Source organism: Mytilus californianus, unplaced genomic scaffold (genome assembly GCF_021869535.1).
Source record: "Mytilus californianus isolate M0D057914Y unplaced genomic scaffold, xbMytCali1.0.p SCAF_6, whole genome shotgun sequence".
In the NCBI taxonomy this organism is placed as follows: Eukaryota; Metazoa; Mollusca; class Bivalvia; order Mytilida; family Mytilidae; genus Mytilus; species Mytilus californianus.
The window spans coordinates 44,625,320-44,644,956 of record NW_026262712.1 but is presented as its reverse complement, the minus strand read 5'-3'; the positions used below and the strand labels follow the sequence as shown (position 1 = coordinate 44,644,956).

At 31.9% G+C, this 19,637-nt stretch overlaps 1 protein-coding gene and 1 long non-coding RNA gene across 3 annotated transcripts in view; one reads left to right on the top strand and one right to left on the bottom strand.

Annotated features, from left to right (window-relative positions):
* LOC127706005 (sulfotransferase 1C2-like) overlaps positions 1–19,354 on the top strand; it is a 151,469-nt gene extending 132,115 nt beyond the window's left edge. Inside the window, exons 1-5 of one of the 2 annotated variants that reach the window (XM_052210401.1) lie at positions 9,961–10,146; positions 12,517–12,840; positions 14,365–14,468; positions 16,251–16,419; positions 19,088–19,354. In XM_052210401.1, the coding sequence (XP_052066361.1) occupies positions 10,038–10,146; positions 12,517–12,840; positions 14,365–14,468; positions 16,251–16,419; positions 19,088–19,200 (819 nt within the window). In that variant the 5' untranslated portion in view covers positions 9,961–10,037 and the 3' untranslated portion in view covers positions 19,201–19,354. Of the gene's footprint in view, positions 1–9,960; positions 10,147–12,516; positions 12,841–14,364; positions 14,469–16,250; positions 16,420–19,087 lie in introns of those variants that run through there. The other variant, XM_052210400.1, reaches the window with a different exon arrangement.
* On the bottom strand, positions 2,300–4,695 carry LOC127706009 (uncharacterized). The gene is made up of 3 exons (XR_007984147.1): positions 4,633–4,695; positions 3,378–3,488; positions 2,300–2,394 (listed from the first exon to the last, which is right to left on the bottom strand). It is a non-coding gene; the product is annotated as an uncharacterized LOC127706009 (long non-coding RNA).
* Positions 19,355–19,637: the final 283 nt, after the last annotated feature.

Genomic DNA, 19,637 nt, shown 5'->3' with positions numbered 1-19,637 from the left:
ACAAATGTTTGAGGTGTCGTTATCGGTCCTGTTGCAAGGCTTAATTGATATCCCTGTTCAAATTTCCTGCTCTCTTTCCAGTCGACAACTATTGTCTATTTGTTTCAAACTTTATCGATTGTAGATATAATACTTAGTAAAGTAACATGCTTCACAATTCAAAAAAAATGATTGAACAATAAATATAAGTAAATTTAAAAACTTCAAAATACTGATGGACGGTTTAAAAAATTGCAAAAAAAATGTGAATCTGTTGAAAATAAAATAGATAGATATATAACATAATTTTAATTTTAACTTTCCCAAATGCAGTAGCTCTTTATCTAACATATTCGTTTCAAAGATTGCTAACTGATATGAAAACTCGTGGAATGTAAGGAAAATTAAAACGGGAAAGAGAATGAGGACGTCATAATTGCACCATTGGCACAAGCCTAGAAGTGAAAGATGTTTTAATAAAAATCAGTCAAAAATAAATAGATTGAAACAAATTTGTGAGGTGAAATGATTACTTAAATTTCTGTTCAAATTTGTCATAATTATATGCGTAGAAATAATGTATTCCTGTATATTTACCTTTTTTTCTGTTTTTCTATATTGTACTCGTTATTTATATATAGACGCGCTCATGATAGGAACAGAAATTATTCATTGTATACATAATTTAAATCGATGCATCTTATATTTTCGGTAAAAAAAAAACATAAACAATTATACCGACATTTGAAATAGTTTGTATTTCATGTATTTAAAAACAATTTTTTGTTAAATAATGAAATTGATATACATAATGTTGACATTTGTTGAATTCATTCAGTAAACAGTTTAGTCTTGCTAAAAATTGTAAATAAAGTAACAGCTCAATGCACTTTTAAAACTGTATAAAATTGTAATACCGGTCACTGGTGCAAAACGTGCGTTAAATGTGGGAAAGCAGCAAATATCAAAAGAAAATTGAAGCTTGGTTAAGATTGTGTTAAGGGATGATCTGTCCGCACGTAAAAGAATTCGTGTAATAAATGAACATGGATTCTGTGAAAATATGAGATAAATTTCAGTCTGCGATAATGATTCGTTGGTTAAACGACCTTGACTGGCTATTACGCCTTTTGATGCGTTTAAATAATTTATTTTTACGTTTGTGGCATTTAACCCAGTAAACAATCCAACGTTGACATTACGTTGTGACAACGTTATACTACCGGATTGGACTCCAAGGCACGTGCTGACAACCATCCACACAACATTGGCACAACGTAATTTGTGACGTAATTTATTACCATCATAAGACGTTGTAACAACGTCGCAACACAACTGTAAATGTCCCTTGTCCTCATTTGATTGATAGGAGCAATATAATTCCATTGAAGAAGTAAACAGGGTCTATATTTTATTCTTTTGACCTGTTTTAAGTTGTAAATTTGTCTTTGTTGAAAAGATGGACACAATGTCGATATGTACTCTATTTCCAAACTGCCAGCTGTGTATAATATAGTCACAAAAGTTGTTTTTACCTTTTTGCCAAGTTTCAATTTCCAATATCTCGTTTTCCCAAAAACTTTGCATTATGTTTTACATTAAACTTGTAGTTTTGTCCAATTCATGTTTCACACAGTTGTTTAAGGTTAAAGTCTTAGTTTTTAACTTTTGCAATACTGAAGTACAAGATTTACACATTTCCATTAAACAAACGCAACTTTTCTTTAAAAAATTTAACACATAATACTATTCGAAAAAGGAGATTTTGTATGATGGCCAATGAGACAACCCTCTATCCTAAAATCAAATATTGACGATGTAAGCAATTATAGGTAACTGTACAGACTTCAACATGACATCTTGGTACATGCTGCAACTTCTGAATGTTTAGGGTTTCAGTGTTCTAGAATATAGATTTCACTATGATGGTGGAAATTCTAGAATGTAGATTTCACTTTGACGAAGGAAAACATTTTTTAATGAATTATTCAGAAATACAACAAACTACCACATATACCTTAATATTTACTATAGATTCATTCAGCTGGATTCACTACACAATGACTAGCTAGGAAAAAAGTTTGGAAAAAGGCCCAAAAGCTGACTGTCTAATTTACAAATATATATTCTACACAACTTATACACACTTCTAAAAATATCCCAAATGAAGAAAATACCTGAAATTCAATCAAACTAACTATTGCTTTTTTTTCCATTGACCAACTAGAGATAGACCTATCCAAAAGTTAAGACTTCTTTTTTCTTAGCTACAAGAACCAATAAAAAAATAATAATATGTTTCTGATTTTTTAAAATTTCATTCCAAATTTTAGTCTTGTGTTGGTTGTATACATGTTATTCCAAATTTTGGTTTTCTGGCCTCTGATCAGCTGGTCTTGTGTTGGTTTCAGGTCTCTGAAAAAAAATATAATCATAAATTATAAAATACAAAAAAAAAGTTGATCCCAATTTAAGAATTACAGCAGTTCTTAAAAAGTATCCTGTGTGTACACATAATCAATATTTTTTCTATTGCTGGTGGTATAATAAATCTTGCAGATTCATTATTATGTTGTGCTGTTACTGAGATGTTTGTATCTTTGCCAATTATACACATTTTGATAATGTATGTTAGAAATTTTAACAGTATATAATAATTTACAACTTTTGGTTAACCGTTGTTCTTATTTAAAAAATAAATTTGTTGTTAATTTGAACATGTGTTAATGAAATTATGGCTGTTCCAGAAAATACTATGTCCAACCCCCAAGGACTGCCCTTTTTATTAACCCCCAGCACCGACAGAATTAAAAATAAATAAAAACAACACTCCCTTTGCATTTTGGTATTTCAAATACAACCACCCCCACATAAAATTTAAAAAAGAGCCTTCCCTGGGGGGACATAGTATTTTCTGGAACAAGCAGTAGTTATTCTACAAATAATAATGAATCCAAATTAAAAAAGGAAGTTTGGTCTCTCAAAATTGTCATTTATCAATAAATTTAAGATATTCATAGGAGTTTATCTTAATAAATTTAGAATTTACATCAATACAGCAAGACCTTATATCATATGCCAATGAACGCAATCTATAAAATCAACAAATTATAATTCGGTAAATAAAATTAATAAAAGAAGAATGTGTCTATGGGCCACAAATGATGTTATTAAAGGACATAACTAAAGAACAGTAAAACAGATACTCTCCAAATTCAAACTCTGCGTTTTATGATAATAAGCATTGTGTATAAATTTCATAACATGTCGTTCAGGCAAACTAAAGCCAGAGAACAGAAACCAATTTTGAGTTCAATGTTATGTACGTACAGTACATGAGTAAAACTATATCACTCAGTGAAGGAGGGCATAAAAAGAGCTGATCAACTGATGTTTACCTTTTTATAACTTGGTCCATCTTTTTGAGCTAGCTGGTGCATGCTTAAGTGTTACTGCAATGCATTCCTCAACCTCAGACACATTGGATCTGTGGACTTTTATACAAGACTCTGGAAAAAATTATAAATACATTCAATTATCTTATATATCCTCCATCTGTTTACATGTGTGTCAGTCCAACAAATCTTTGGGAAAACTAGGTAAGTGACAAATTAACATGCATTCCAAAATTCATAAGTTTTATGATTGATAATTACGACATTGTTTCTGATCCCATATTTAGTGAGAGTTGATTATAGCTCGTCATTGATAAACATGTAGATTTCATACCATAAATTGAACAGCAAAAAAGACGTCCCTATATACTGTTTTTTTAACACCAGTAAACTGCCTGGGTTTTACCCTGAAAACAGGAAAATTTTACCCAACTTTTCTCGACTGTATCCTAGTCTTAATAATTTTGACGTCTTGGAAGGCTATTTTAATTTTTTTCTGTAACGCCTTCCTACGACGACCTAGTCCCAAATAATATTGACGTCTTGGAAGGCTATTTTAATTTTTTTTCTGTGACGCCTATCTACGACAGTCTTTACTGGCACAATTATCTATTCCCATGTCAGACCCAGTGACACATTGATTAATTGTTGGTTGCTTAACGTCCAGTGGCAAATATTTCATGCATGTTCAGGATGACCCCCAGTGATACATGTAGTATTACCATTAATAGGCTGAGTTTGTAATATGCCAAGTTTGTAATGGGCCGAGTTTGTAATGTGCCCAGATGTCTAGCTTCACATTTGTGATATTGATCAGACTTTTATCATGTTTATGCTTCCAACATTATAAAAAAATAACAGTGCAAAAGACACTTGCAGCCTTAATATATAGGGATAGTAGGTCTTGTCATGGATATGAAACAAGTGCCTGTGGCTGTGCACCCCCCCCCCCCCCCAAAAAAAAAACCCCCCAACCCCCTTTTTTTTTACTTTCTTCAGTTAATTGCATATATCTTAAAAAACACAAGTTAATCGAGCAATTTGAAAAATGGATTCAAATAACACAAATTTTGGCTAAAATATTTTGTATCAGTGCAATATATTGACAGTAAAAGAAGAAGTATCATATTTCAACACGGTCACGCACAACAGACTTGAAAGAGGCGCCCAACACGGCAGCAGATGTTTTATTTTCTTCAATCATACTTGTTTTTATCATGGAGAACCTTTTTGGCGTAATGTGCAATTATTATATTACCTTTTTCTTTGTTCTGGACTCTGGATCGAGCTAAATTTCACTGCAAGTTTTAACACTGTTTTTAAAAATCAAGCGGTGAAAGTGCGCATGCTCAGACTTTTCATAATATGCAGTGGTAAAACCCGAGTACTGCTGAATGTTCCACTATTATAACCAATCGTAAAAAACCGATTATGAAATTAAAATAATAAATGATGACAAAACTTTAATGATATTTTAAACAATAAATATTCATATAAAATATATATATTAGAACATCAAAATTGGATTTGTAATATTTTCTTGGACATTTTGGTGCAAATTATGTCTGTGCGGGAAAAAAGGGGGATACTTTGAAAATCGAAAAAATCGTGAATATATTCTAGTGAAGGTGAATGATATATCCAGGAAGACTCATACCCACAAAATTCGTCCCATAAAACCAGATTTAAATGTGTCACGTACTGGTATTCACAGGGTTTGTTCACTACGTTATTATAATGTTGATACGACGTAACAAAATGTTACGTCGGATTATGACAGTTATAAGCATGTTGTCACAACGTTATAAAATGTTACGTCCTGACAGGGTACTAAATTTACGTAAATTCGACGTAATTTTATAACGTCGTCTGTACGTCTGCATCCAACGTTGGGTGTTTACGTTCCCACAACGTTGGTACGACGTAAACTCAAGACATGACGTTCAGACGACCATTAACCGACGTCGGGAGTACGTCGTGTGTTTGCTGGGAATATAATTATACAGACCAAAAGTTAACATAAACATTTTAAAACGAGAAAAGAAATTAAACATTTCCGCAATGTTGCTGTAATTTAAATTTTATTAACTTTGTTTTAACGGTAATTACTAAAAAAAATATTTGATTGGCTGATCTTAATAAAATATTTCATCTAGGTGCTCTCGTTGAAGTCCGCGTTACATATTCAAAATGAATTTCATTGGTCGGTACGTTTGTAAACTTTCAATCCAGGTGTTCTCATTGAAGTCCGCGTTCTTGTTTCAATAGGATACACAATATTGTAAATTTTTTCAATCCTAGTTTCTCATGTATACGAACAATACTACTTTATTAGAATAAATACAAGCATAAAAACGATGTGTATAAGTCACAAATATATTGTGGATTTTCAATGTTTACTTGCATGTATATGACAATAAAGACTTATTCCATCCTCCCATTCCCCCCTTTAAAAAAACGTACGTTTGTTCCCAAATATATGCATTCAGTATATATGAATTCAATTAATCTATAACAATATAAATGTATCATAATAATGAATTTTCTATTTCATTAGTGAATGAAATGTTATGAAAAAATGGTTTTTGTCTTTTTCTTTTTAGATATATTTAGGCATATATTTTGGATTTTTAAAAAAATGTTTCATGCTTTTAGGTTTTTATATTTGATTAGGATTGAACACGTGTCACAATATGATCTAATCGCAGCTTACCGTCCAAAATTGGTGACATAAGTAGAATGAACATGTCTTACACGGACACAGACCGTGCGAGGGGTGTATAGCCAGTCAAGGTCGTTAAACACTTCCATCATCAACACGGACACTTTTTATTTATAGGATCAATCGTGCATTAGTGAGTTGATAGGGATTTAATTTTTTTATTAAATTTGTTTTATATATCCATTTATTACACCTTGTGATCCGTTTATTTGGCAATCGCCAATGGCAGTCAGCAGGATTTAAGAACATTTGTTGTTCGACCTGTTAGTCAAATGCGTTTTGTTAAAATATACTTTTTCACTTTTTTGGTCTTTTAGAAAATGTTGTTTGTGCTGTATTTAGACCCCTCTAACAAGAAATTTGTTTTGCATGCACAAAAAATTGCGGTTTTTATCCAACGCAATCATAGGTTTGAGCGTTGTTTTCAAGTATAGCTTTGTTCCGTATAACACATGATTTTACACTTGCTTAATTATAAATATTCAGATATTTATACGTCTTTACGTTTCAATTGACAAATTTGGGACAGAATTGACAATTTTATGAACGTTTACATTAATAGAATTTTTTTTCGCAAAAATCGTTTTAAAAAATATTTTAACGAACTTTAACAATGTGTCCTGTAAAGTTCATCGGTACTTTTTTTTTGTACCTTTTCGAAAATACTGTCTCGGATATAACAGTTAAGCAAATCACGTGTATTAAACATAGTTTAAGCCTGAGGATATCATTTCAGATTCAACTTCCTAATCTCTAGTCTAAAGACACGCCATTCCCTTATCTTGTAAATTTTACTAGTACACGAATAACCTATCAGCTTGGCATTTACCTGTTGTTGACACTCGTTAGAAAACGCATCGTTAAGTTCGAATTGTTTCGAAATGATTAAGCAATTTAGAAAAAATTTTTTTTTTTACAAAAGTGCTAAAAAGCCTCACAAAAAAATTCCATTTTAAGTATTATAACAGACCATCTAAAATTTAAACCAAATTAGTATTATCCAAGTTCAAATCGGTCAATGTTATTCATTAGGAATGTATTTCTACTTAAAATACTGACACACTATTTATAGTTTGCCTCGCTAATTTGAATTGTAAGACATTAAACTGATTTATAAAACTTGAAGTATCGGAATTGAATTCCATAACATAAAAAAAGTACATTCTGTACATATATATATATTATTTTCATCTGTTTTGCAGATGACCTTAATAATGTTAACCTATCAAATGATTTTTCGACAGAATGTTATGTATCTTCTCTCTGGTCACTATATTGCCCTAAAGCTAAATGTCACCTTCAGATGTATAATGGAAGACGATAAACACTTAAGTATATATACCACCGGGTGTTACTCTCACCAGAACACATATCTTAATACGCAATAAGCACGAATGTTAAATTATCGATATGGTACATTCAGTAGAATTTATCTTTGGACTTGGGTGTTGAAGATATTTTAATCTGACAACACGAATGTTTAGTAGTTAATTTCTGTGTCATTTGGTCTCTTGACGAGAGATCATACCACATCTTCCTATTTGTATATGTGTTTTTTTTAAATTTATTTGTGTTGTATGTCCAAACAATGCAAAAACAGAATGCAGAATCTTTAAACTGTGCTGCATTGGAGCCTATATCAAGAGACTGATTTTACCTCCTATTTGGGTGTTTGACAAAGATGCATTTTATAAATAAATTGCGGCTTTTTTTATATTTATTATACAGTTAAGATTCAAGGCCATATTTTGCTTGAAATGAAGAATAATTACTCTTAGTACGAATTGCGAGAAGATGTTTCGTAGTTCGTATACAAGAAAATTATAGCAAAGACTCTTTTTAAGTTAATTAGGTTAAGTATCTTTTTAATAAAGTGGTGCAACTGGATGCACCCCTAAATACAAAAAAATATAATGTTAGTGAGTGCTCAATCCTCCCCTTACCTTGGACAGTGATTAAAAAGTACAACCAGAGACATATATACACATATGTGTATATATGTCTCTGGTACAACATAAGAACAAACTATAAAAAAATCAGATGAAAAAGGCTGAACTCATCAGATCGATTCAAAAACCTAAATTCAAAATCACAGACCGGACGTGGCAGGGTATTTATCAATCCCTCATACGTAAAAATAACAAAAAAAGCAGTTACCCAATAAAAAAAGGCAAACAGAAAATAGTGATCAATATTTAACATTCGTCAGCTATACGCGATGGTCTTTTCGCAATAAAACATGGTAATAAAGGCCTTTATAGTCGAATAAGATGTGAATACAGTAAAAGAGACTACCATTAGTTTGCTATCTATCCCAAATGCTTGTTGGGTAAAAATACAGTATTCAGGTCTTACCTATTTTGCATTAATCCGTTTTTCAAAAGAAAATTCAATAATCAAGCCGGAAGTATTTCTAAGTAGCTGTTTTGTCTGTTTTTGTAGCTTTCTTTCTTGCAAGTACATTTACGCCTGTTTTATCTTTCAGGATATCTGAGTTCTTATGTATAAAAATTATCTGTATACTTTTTCAACTTGATTTCAATAATTGGCAACACTTATTTATAAAGTATTTCGGATAGTGCGCTGTATTGTAGTATAATTATAACTATATGTTACGAGGGTATAGACCGAGGAAAATATGTTTTTTTTTTGGGGAACAACAAAACGAATTGAAATGGAAATATAAGTCATAACAAGAATATGTTTAAATTACAGAAAGCATCCATTTAAATCATAAAATAATAAATCATAGAATGAATGTATTTTATTAATAAATTGATCGTTTGTTTTAAAATTATTTTAAAAATAGATCAACGAAAATAATTTATTTACATGAGGAAAAGCTACGTATTCGTGACGTATGTGTATGACTGACTGAAAAACCTGTACAATTATTTCCCATTATTTCGTCCTCTTAACTGCAGTGTAAATCTGCAATAATTGTTAAATGAAGTTTTTTATTTACACAAAATAACAAAACTTAGGTTAAGACGGATTAATTTTTTAATCGGTTGTTTAACGTCAAGTTGCAACTTTTATATGACATATTAGGGAGAGAATACTAGTATTCGATATGATAAATATGAACAAGGATATATGTACGTGCAGATTAACGGAGCTGTCGGCTAGAACGTTTTCCCCCGTACTTTCTATGAATTCTGTGATACGATCTACGATTTTCAGTAAAGTTTTCAAGGAAGAAGCCGGTAAACTACAACCATTTATTATAGTGTAAAATCTATAATATGGGTTTCGAATAATTATCTGTAAAACGCTGGTAAGTTGATGATCAATTAAAGCGGCTTTGGCAACTTCATGAAAGTGCATCGAAAATCATGTCTTTGAGACCAGCATTGGACACTTATGCCAACACGTTGAAAAGAGAGCAGGCTGAACACTTGCCAAAGATACAAATAATTGTGTAAAGAACCACTGAAAAATGTATGTTCACGGGAGGACAAACGTATGAAAAATCAATATTTGTGGTTTTGTTATGTTGGCAATAGTCATTGTCATTAATTCATTCGAAGATAAACATGTTAAAGACTAGATACGCCATACTACCAAATCTCAAACGACATTATGTCATCTGCTGATGCAGGTGCTGCTGATCCTCCGGAACACACAAGTTCACTCCGGGTTTTTGGTTTGGTTTGTGTTGCTTAATTGTTTTATTTAGTATAGTGCTTTAGAGACTTTTGTTCGTCTTATTCTTTTAGCCATGTTTTGTTGTTGTATTCACACCTATTATCTTGACTCCAATGTTTTTCCCAGAAACGTTTGTTTGTAAAACTATGCCGTGGTATTCAACATTAACATTTGTCAGAAGCTCATATACATATATATTTGTTTTTTTTTCAAGTTTGTTCTTGTTTTTTTTCAGCGTTATCAAATCCGGTTTGGTGATTTATCCGTTTACTCGACTAGGAGAGGAAACATTTATGTCGGGTCCCAACATTGCGAAATTTGGTATAGAAAAGCATTTGGAAACTATTCGGACACTCAAAACAAAAGACACAGATATAATACTGTGTACAACTATGAAATCAGGTTTTTATGTTTGCAAAGCCTAATATAAGATGATGTGCATCACGTATGACCCAAAATGAAATATCAAACTTAAGTTACTAATTCGTATATCTGTTCATTTCCTATTAACAATTATGTATTAACAATATAAAAATTAAAAATATCACGTATTCTCATTGCTTTTTTCCGCATTTATAATATACTTTACTTGGTTACTAAACTGATCTGAAATAACAATTTTTGGCAAAATTATTGACAAGCCACAACCTTACCGACAGAATACATTTTATCCACATAACAATCGTTGTATAAGATAGCTTGCAATGTTAAGTATATAAATGTTGATATTGTAGGGCTGTGGATCGTCTCTGAATATGAACGAAAAGACCTTAAAAATGAAAAGAGCTATGTTGGCAGTGTTTGTAGATAATCAGCCTCAAATTATAAACAAAAGATCAAAAGAATAATATAAATATTACAATCTGATAGAAGAGTTTGTTGTGCATATATGTGGGGCTATTAGGTTCATTTATAATACGTTTTGGTTTTCAAATTCAAGGGGTAAAAACAAGTTGAATTTTCATACCACCATCTTAATCTTATGGATACACATATACTATCAAGTTATTAAATGTCAATTAGCATACAATTACGAGATATCCATATTAATATGGGTTTAAAGTTGATATGGGGTTTGATGTAGAAACTACTGTTACATTAAGCGGCTCTCATTGGATACAGTTAATAAAACAGTTGCAATTATAATTGTAAAAAAAAATTCACTTGTTGTTACTAAAATTCAGGTGCATTGGATTCTAGTCCTTTGGCTCTCCGGCTTATAAGTGTTTCTGGGGATGCTATTCGAAAACAAAGGACGAATGACATATCATAATCTTTTTATCATATACTTCCACTCCCGTTAATATTGACGGACAAGTAAACAAACGATTTACGACAAATATTTATTGAGAAATTACGGAAGACATATTATATACCTTATAATATGAGACGATGGAATTATATTTTTAACAAGGCGTACTCTGCTATAGTGTTAACTTTTCAACCACAAAAATACCATTCATGAGTGAATTTAGACACAATAAATGTAAAAAAGAATAAATACATGTTATTGTCTTTAATCACAGTCAGTTATCATCTGAATCGAATTAAGCACAGGGATGACTGGGGGAATTGAAATATGGTCACTTTTGGTCTTCGTCCAATCGGCACATTTAGGGGTCCGTAGGTGATCTGTTGCAATGCAAAATTGCTGTCCCTGTCCAATATGCCCTTGTTTTCGTTTTCAAGAAGCTGTCCAAATTTCCCAACCTTTATCCCGGATTGCCTCTATACATCTTATCGCTTTTTACTGGACATCACAAAGGTTCTTGTAAAATTTTGACGTCAAAAAGAAAAGTGATTGTTGTATGACGTCAATAGTTCAAGTGTCGCAAAGTATCAGGTCAAATGTCGCAGATTCCCAAATAGCGCTAAGGTCTATTATAGGTCCTACCTTTTGTATATATTATTACTTTGATCTCAGACTGTACATGAAAAAAAAGCGAAAAATCAATCAATCAAACGAAGCGGTTACGTAGACACCATTTCAGATCTATGCATGACAGTTGCCGTATTCAACCCTCTTTTGCATATAAAAATGTATATGATTAATGTATATATCAAACACATATGCCGTATATGTGTGATTGATAACCAGCGATATCTTTGGTGTGAAGCATATGGTGTGAATTCAAAATTAAGTCGAATATCAATTGGAATACGATTTCTTGATTACCCTTTTAACTTTTTTAGAATTGTCCCGAATATATAAGAAAATGTCAAAACAGACTCAAAATGAAATACTCAATTTACAAATTTCCTTCCATTTTTCCGATTGCGAAAAAGTAACTAAATTTATTAAATGCATGGACGTATGATAGTTGAGGGGTGTAAAAGTGATGATCGATCATTCATCATTTGTATAAAGTACTGTCAGTAAACGCATCCTGTCTGTTAACTTAGAATGCGTGCATGCGCTGCATTGGATAACGCTATCATATCAGTTTAGAAAAGGTACGTTTTATTCATTGAGGAAATCAGAATGTGTTATGATAGATGTTTACACTTATAAATGTGAAAAATTTCAGAATTTTTGCAAATTAGCTAATATTTCAAATAAAAACACTTTTGGTGGGGTTCGTGTTGCTCAGTTCTTAGTTTTCTATGTTGTGTTTTTGTATTATTGTATGTAAGCCTCCAACAATTATGAAAATATATATGAATCAATATCGTCTGCTGTTTTTCAATATCTAATGCAAGTTTTATTTAAAATCTGCATCTTCGCTTTGACCAAGCCAACATAGATAAAGAGTTCAACAATTTTTTTCACAGGTACACACTGGTGCCATGAAATATTGTCCATGTTACTCTCTCAGTCTCTAGAATATAACACAAAAGGTGCTTTACATCACATGTTGTTGGACGTCAATGCACACTTCTTTGATAAGTTAGATGAAGTAGATGACCCTAGACTATTCACAACACATTTGCCTTTACATCACCTACCAACTCATCATGTGAAAAATGGATACAAAATTATATACGTGAATCGAAATCCGAAAGATAGATGGGCTTCTAATTACACATTTCTTCATGGAAAGCTTGGAATTCCTGATTGGACATGGGATGAATTCTATGATAATATGATCCTTAAAGGTACATGTATCGCACTTATTTTTTCGTTTATACTTTGGGATTACAATGATGGAACTGCAGCATTGTATTTGAAATCACCGGTATTCGAACTAAGGCTGTTGTCACATCAGCGTCAACAGCAAGTGTCGAGTCCCTCTGACCACTCTGCACACTATAAAAAATAAGGAGATGTGGTATAAATGCCAATAAGACAATTTTCAGCCAGAGTTGAAATGACGAAGATAAAAGCAATCACAGGTCACCTTATTGTATCCTACAATGAGAAAATTCCATATCGTATGTCACCAAAAAGGTGCCGACATGAAAACGTGAAAAACGCAAAGCAATTAAAACGAAAAGAACTAACATCCCAATGTATACAGTGCAATTTACGAAAAACATATTTGTAAGATATGAAGTAAAGACAACCTAGTATATTTAAACTTTTATTGTCCGTTAGACTTTCTCATTTGACTTTCACGTAACTTTGACCACTTTATTCATATTTCGGCCGGTTATGTAAGGTGAATAATAAACATGAAAAATAGTTCCTCCCGAGTATTACGCATCATAGATAGTATATTTAAGTTTATTCAGATTTTTTTTTGATTTTTTAAACAAATGGTAAAGTGATAAAATGCTACCTTAATTAGGAAAATACGAAATTCATTTTTGTGACATTTCATGAGCAAATGAAAAAAAAACATGAATGATCTGATGTTATTGTTGCAGGGTTAGAATTTATTTGAATCAGGTCTCACATACGATAGCTGTAAACGTGAATATGTATATCTAAATTATGATTGATTAAGAAACTAATTGACAAATGATCTGTTAAATTCTTTCCATGTCGTATTAGTCTGGAAAACTATTGAGGAGAGATAAACTGTACTCAGTTATGTAAGGACTACAGTCAATGACAATCATAACAAATGAAACTTCAAATTCTCCCCTTGCCTCTTTTATATGTTCACGTAGTAAGCCATTTAACCATTAATATTATTAAACACCTCTTATATGTTTTGGAGTTTAGTGTGACGACCATTTTCACTGAACTGGTAAACATTTTGATTAGGGACCAGCTGAAGCCCGCCTTCGGGTGCGGGATTTTCTCGTTGTGTTGAAGACCCATTGGTGTACTTCGGCTGTTTTCCGCCCTTTGGTCGCGTGTTGTATCATTGACACATTCTGCATTTCCATTCTCAATTTTACCTTGAAGAAGTTGTTTACATTTTGATTGTATTTTTTGCAATATTTCTAAACTCCCATGTAAGTCTATTCACAAGGGTTCTCTGTTTTTGTGTCTTCTGAAAAGTCTTAAATAATATAGTAATGTTTTCAAAAACGTAGTTTTAAATATCTTGTGTGTTCTTGTTCTTTCTATTGGCTTAATAATCTATGTATAAAATTAAACTTAACTTTTAACAAGCTCTCTAAACAAAATATTGAGTTGTTCATTTAAATCATGAAAACATAAAATGAGTAAATGTGTGTGTTCAAGTCAAATAATTTTAAATCGTAAATTCTGAATTTATTTCTTTTCAGACGACTTTTTTGGAGGTTGGTTTAACTTTACAAGGGAATTCGAAAAGGCGGTACAAACTAAAACAGCAAATATACTACCAGTTAAATATGAAGATTTGAAATTAGTAAGTGTACGAACAACCATATTTACATACTGTTGTGCATAAAACTAGAAAAGAAAAGTCCTCAGAATAAAAACAATAATATTCAGTTATTCATACGATGTCTGATACTAACAGGCACCTAAACTGAGGAATTTTTATTCTTTCAAAAACTTAGAATCTTTTGAACTAGGATGATATGTCTTCGTAGATTTTACCTTGTAAATTAGCACATTAGACAGTTCAGCTTGTCGCTCTAGTAGAACCTGTGTTCATTTTCGTTTGAAATCAACATGTTCTAAGCATCATTATACGTGTAATGATTGCACTGAATGTTAAACAACAACTCGCTAATCCGTCCATTGTATTTCAGTAATTTCAGATAAATAAATTATGTATGTAGTAATGATTTTTAAGTTCGCCATAGAGAAAGCATTCCTTCGCCCTTCATTTCGAAAAAAAAAATATTAAAAACAAAAACAAAAACCTTTTAGTCAGGTCTTAGTTAGTATTTAATTTTGATGAAAACCAATCAATGTTTTTAGCAATAACTAAATTACATGTTTGGTTCATGAAAATTCTCACTGTTGATTGGCTGCCAACAATCGCCAAGCAATCCAAAAAATAAATTTCATGTACCAATTAAATGCAACATTCAGGACAGAACGTGCTTCCCGTGACCATATAACAACCATGAATAGAAAAAACAAACGAAAATTGTGATATAGATTGTTATTTCATGGTTTTAAAATAACATCATTATAAGAAATGAATGCTCCTTTTTGTTATTTTTTAGGGATGTAAAATTTTGATCGTACGCAAATTTTCTTAAATGTACTTCGGTCAAAGCTTCTACACCCAATTCAGTTCTTAATTGAAAATAAATTGTTGGTATTATTACATCCAATAAAATCCACCCATGGACTTGACAAAAGAAAGGAGCATCTCATCGAAGTCATAATGGGGCCTACAAACGCATCCATTATTCAAGTTTGTAAATCATTGGGATTCTTAAACCAATATTTAAAAGAAAATTAAGTTCAACATGTTTTCGTATGTGTCATCTAGCTACATAGACTAATGTTTTTGCTTCATCATGTCGCAACGGGAAATGATAAATGCGTGCAACTGAAAACTTTTTCTTCGTACTGCCTTAAGCTTTAGATTGTGATTTGTGTTTTCATTTCCGTGTATATGATTATAGGCCGATATTATACATTACCCTCTAACATGGTTCACAACACGATTATTATTCATTAAAAAAAAGTTTGAAAACACAAGAATATTTTTAATTGACATAGTCTCTTACATGCATCTTTCTGCCGTTTTCTATTGTAGAAAGATGTTTGGTTACATTGCAAGTTATATCATATTTTACAATTAACATTGTTGTCAATATAATGGAATTGTATGCGACTGTCATATAAGTGAGAGGTTTAGCTAGCTATACATTGTTGTCAATATAATGGAATTCTATACGACTGGCATACAAGTGAGAAATAAGTGATGTCTATTTGTTTTGCTCACACATTGTTGTCAGTATAATAGAATTCTATGCGAATGTCATTTGAAAAGTTAAGCAAGCTTAAAATCCATTTTTTTACATAAGGAAATGTCTGTACCAAGTACCAGTTGTTGTTTTCTATTCGTTTGATGTGTTTGAGCTTTGATATTGCCATTTGATAACGGACTTTCCATTTTGTACTTTTCTTTGAGTTCGGTATTTTTGTTATTTTACTTTTTATTTCCATCTAAAACATTTTTTTTTATTACTTCCACTAAAATGTCCTCATCTCTCTGTTTCAGCATCCGTTCTCAACGATTGAAAAGATGGCCGAGTTTATAAATGTCTCGCACAGTGAAGATTTCATTAGAGACATAACAGAGAAGTGCAGTTTTGATAACATAAAAAAGCACAAGTTTGATTCTTCAAGAATTATTGATCCCAAGCATGAATCGACATTATTCCGAAAAGGTAATTTTATTACAGTAGATAAAGTGACCTATTAAATGCCTACAAGTTATTTGTATTGGAATACTGTCATTTTAATTTCTGTTTAAGGTCTGTTTCACTAAAATTGTACATTTGTCTTATGCATAACTCATAATGGATTTAGTTAGTAAACTTTTTTTTCAAAGGAGAACAAATAAGACAACTTTAAAGGTCACTTGCATTTTAAACGGGAATAAAAACTGATCTACAATCGCCGTCAGGTAATAATGCTAGATGTTTTCTGTTAAATATTTGAAATTATGTTTAGGTTGAGACAATTTTCTGACTATGCTTCAAAAAGACAAGTTCCAAGTAACAAAAAAAAAGACCTACCTTTGTTGTCATTGGACTGCCATTTCTTACTTGAATTTTCTAATGTAATTTCGTACTCTGCAGGAAATCACGTGTTTATATGAAACCGATTTTAGTGCTTTTTAAGTAAATTATTTATACACAGTCAAGTAATTTAATGGATACTATATGCCTCAATATCACAAAGAAACTCAATTTATTGGATTTGTTTAAAGCCATTTGTGAACTTGAGATTAAGGATACTACAGAAAATAGAAGGTTTGCTTCATATCACAATCCTTCATTCGATATTGACACAGATTGAGGACATCAAACTAAAACCTATGACTAACGTGTCGATTTCTGGTTTTTGATTCTCAACTTTCAATTTCTCAGCAGTAACATCTGCCCCCATCGTATGGCGTTTGAATATATCAATTGATAAGGTATACTCGTTTATGTTCACATAATAAAACTGCATTAGCATGGTTGTGCCACTTACAATAAACACTTTATAAATTTCGAACCGCTGTATCGATTTACTTTATCAGGAGCGCTCAAACCTAAACATTTGAACGCGAGGGAAGCATACATACACTACAACGTTAAGAGCTAGATGACCTAACAGGACCTAAACAGAACAGCCAATTTCCTGCAAGGTCAACTTTGTTCTGGAATGGAACTCCAACAGACTTTTGAGGAAGAACGACTGAAATGACACTTTATTTAAGTATAAATTATACAATCACATGTTTTAAAGTTCTTAGCTCATTGGATAGCAGAGTAGTCTTCTGATATATAATTTTACCGGTTGTGCACTATTCTATATTGGGACATTTTGAATAGGTGTGGAGTCGCATGGCAGGAGACGTGAACACTGTCGATGCATCCGTTCTTACAATCTAAAAACTTTCGCGACTCAGACTTAAAAATCAAAATAAACCGGAAGTTTCGAGCACAAACTTTGCACTCCAGGTACTGAATAAGATTTATGACCGAACGGTCGGTTATTACTAGTTTTGAAATCATTCGGTTTGCTCAGCATGTTTGTGTTACCTTGGTTTTTCTTTCCAACGGATTTATGTGATTTTAACATCGGAAAACAGACTATTGATACGATATAGCAATATTCAAAACAGAGATCATCTACATTATATCAATATACACCGAGATTATAAGGTCGAAATAAAGCATAAATTTAATTTAATAACCGACAAAAAGTATTGCATATGTTGGAACAAATTTGAGAGTGGGAATATTCAGAACATGCTCGCACAACAAATGTTCGAACATGGGAGTTGTTGTTCAAACATCGTGGTAAATTATCTAGTTGGTACTTGAATATGTCTTATGCATGATCAATAACTATTTGGAAATTGACCAAAATCTATCATTTATTGAGAAGGAGAAGGTAGGAGTTGGTCACGAGGGTGTCATCCCGAATTTAAGAAAAAATAAAGCATGATTTCCGGGTTCACGTAAAATTGATTAATAATTCTCGAGTCCTGCTGCAGTTAAATTCCGGATTCACGCGAAAATGAATGCCCAATCCCTAATTCCAGCAAAAATAAAGGCCTAACTCCGACATCAATGTCCTTCCGCCCTTCTCTTTTTATGCATACGCACAGAAGGGACTTTCCTCATGACGTTACATATACATTTATTGAGACATCATGGATTACAAAACACCTATTTTTTTTTTTCGTTTTTTTTTCGTGTTTTTTTTAACTTCAACTTGTCAGCAACGTTTACTCTTAAATGAAAATTCTTTCAGTAAAGAATTAAGGCAAATAAGGCCCTTGTCATACCTCGCCCTTAAAATCCATTTTTCAGAAGTTGCATAAAGTCAAATAGAGCACCAATGAAACAGTTCACCAACACAACTGAGCATAACAGATATCTTATATTTGATTTAATCTTTTTTAACCGTATCAACATAAGAATATTAACCGTTCTCAAATGGTTGTTTATAAAATGTTTCGATATACATGTATACACAAGTTGATGTTTATAATGAAAAAAGACAAACTATATCGTGAATTGTATACTCTAGAACTTCATTAAAAAACAACACAGTTGTCTGAAAGGACATGTGATGTACTGCTTATACTCCTTTGATTAAACCAAACCAGGAAGTGATGTTCTATTCCAGAGGTTTTTTTTTTCTTTCTTTTTTTTTTTTATTTTATCGCCATACAAATGTAATTCAAAACATTACTGAAATGTTTTATTTTAACTCGTTTAACTAATGTTTTACATTTTTTCAATATGACGTTCTTCTACAACATAGCCATTTAAAGCAATACCGGTTCAGTGTAAATTTATTGTGTAATATAATTTTAACACTCTTGTTTAACAGGTCTTATAGGGGACTGGAAGAACTGGTTTACCGTAGCACAGAATGAGAAATTTGATGAAATGTATAGAGAAGAAATGAAGAATTGTGATGTTAACTTTATCTATGAACATTAATCATAATATTGATTATAACTATTTTCTGTTTATGATATCGTTTTGTTGCAGTAACTGGCTGGTCTGCAATTACAATCACATATACATTCACGTCTTACTCTAGAAACCAAATTGTAAATACTGTCAATTGAATAAATATTGGTCCTCTGTACAATTTTTCAGCATTTTAATAACCCCCTGGGTTTGGTTTGATATACAGATAGTCATTACTGGATTGTCTCCCGCTTAGTTGGTAAAACACTTACTAAAGTGGGCCTCCATTTGACTCTATGGGATGTATGAATTGTCAATCACATGAGTATAGATCCTCTGTATCATTCACCAGCATGTAAATAACCCCCTGGGTTTGTTTTGATATAAAGAAAGTCATCACTGGATTTTCTCCCGCTTAGTCGGTAAAACACTTGCTAAAGTGGGCCTCCATTTGACTCTATGGG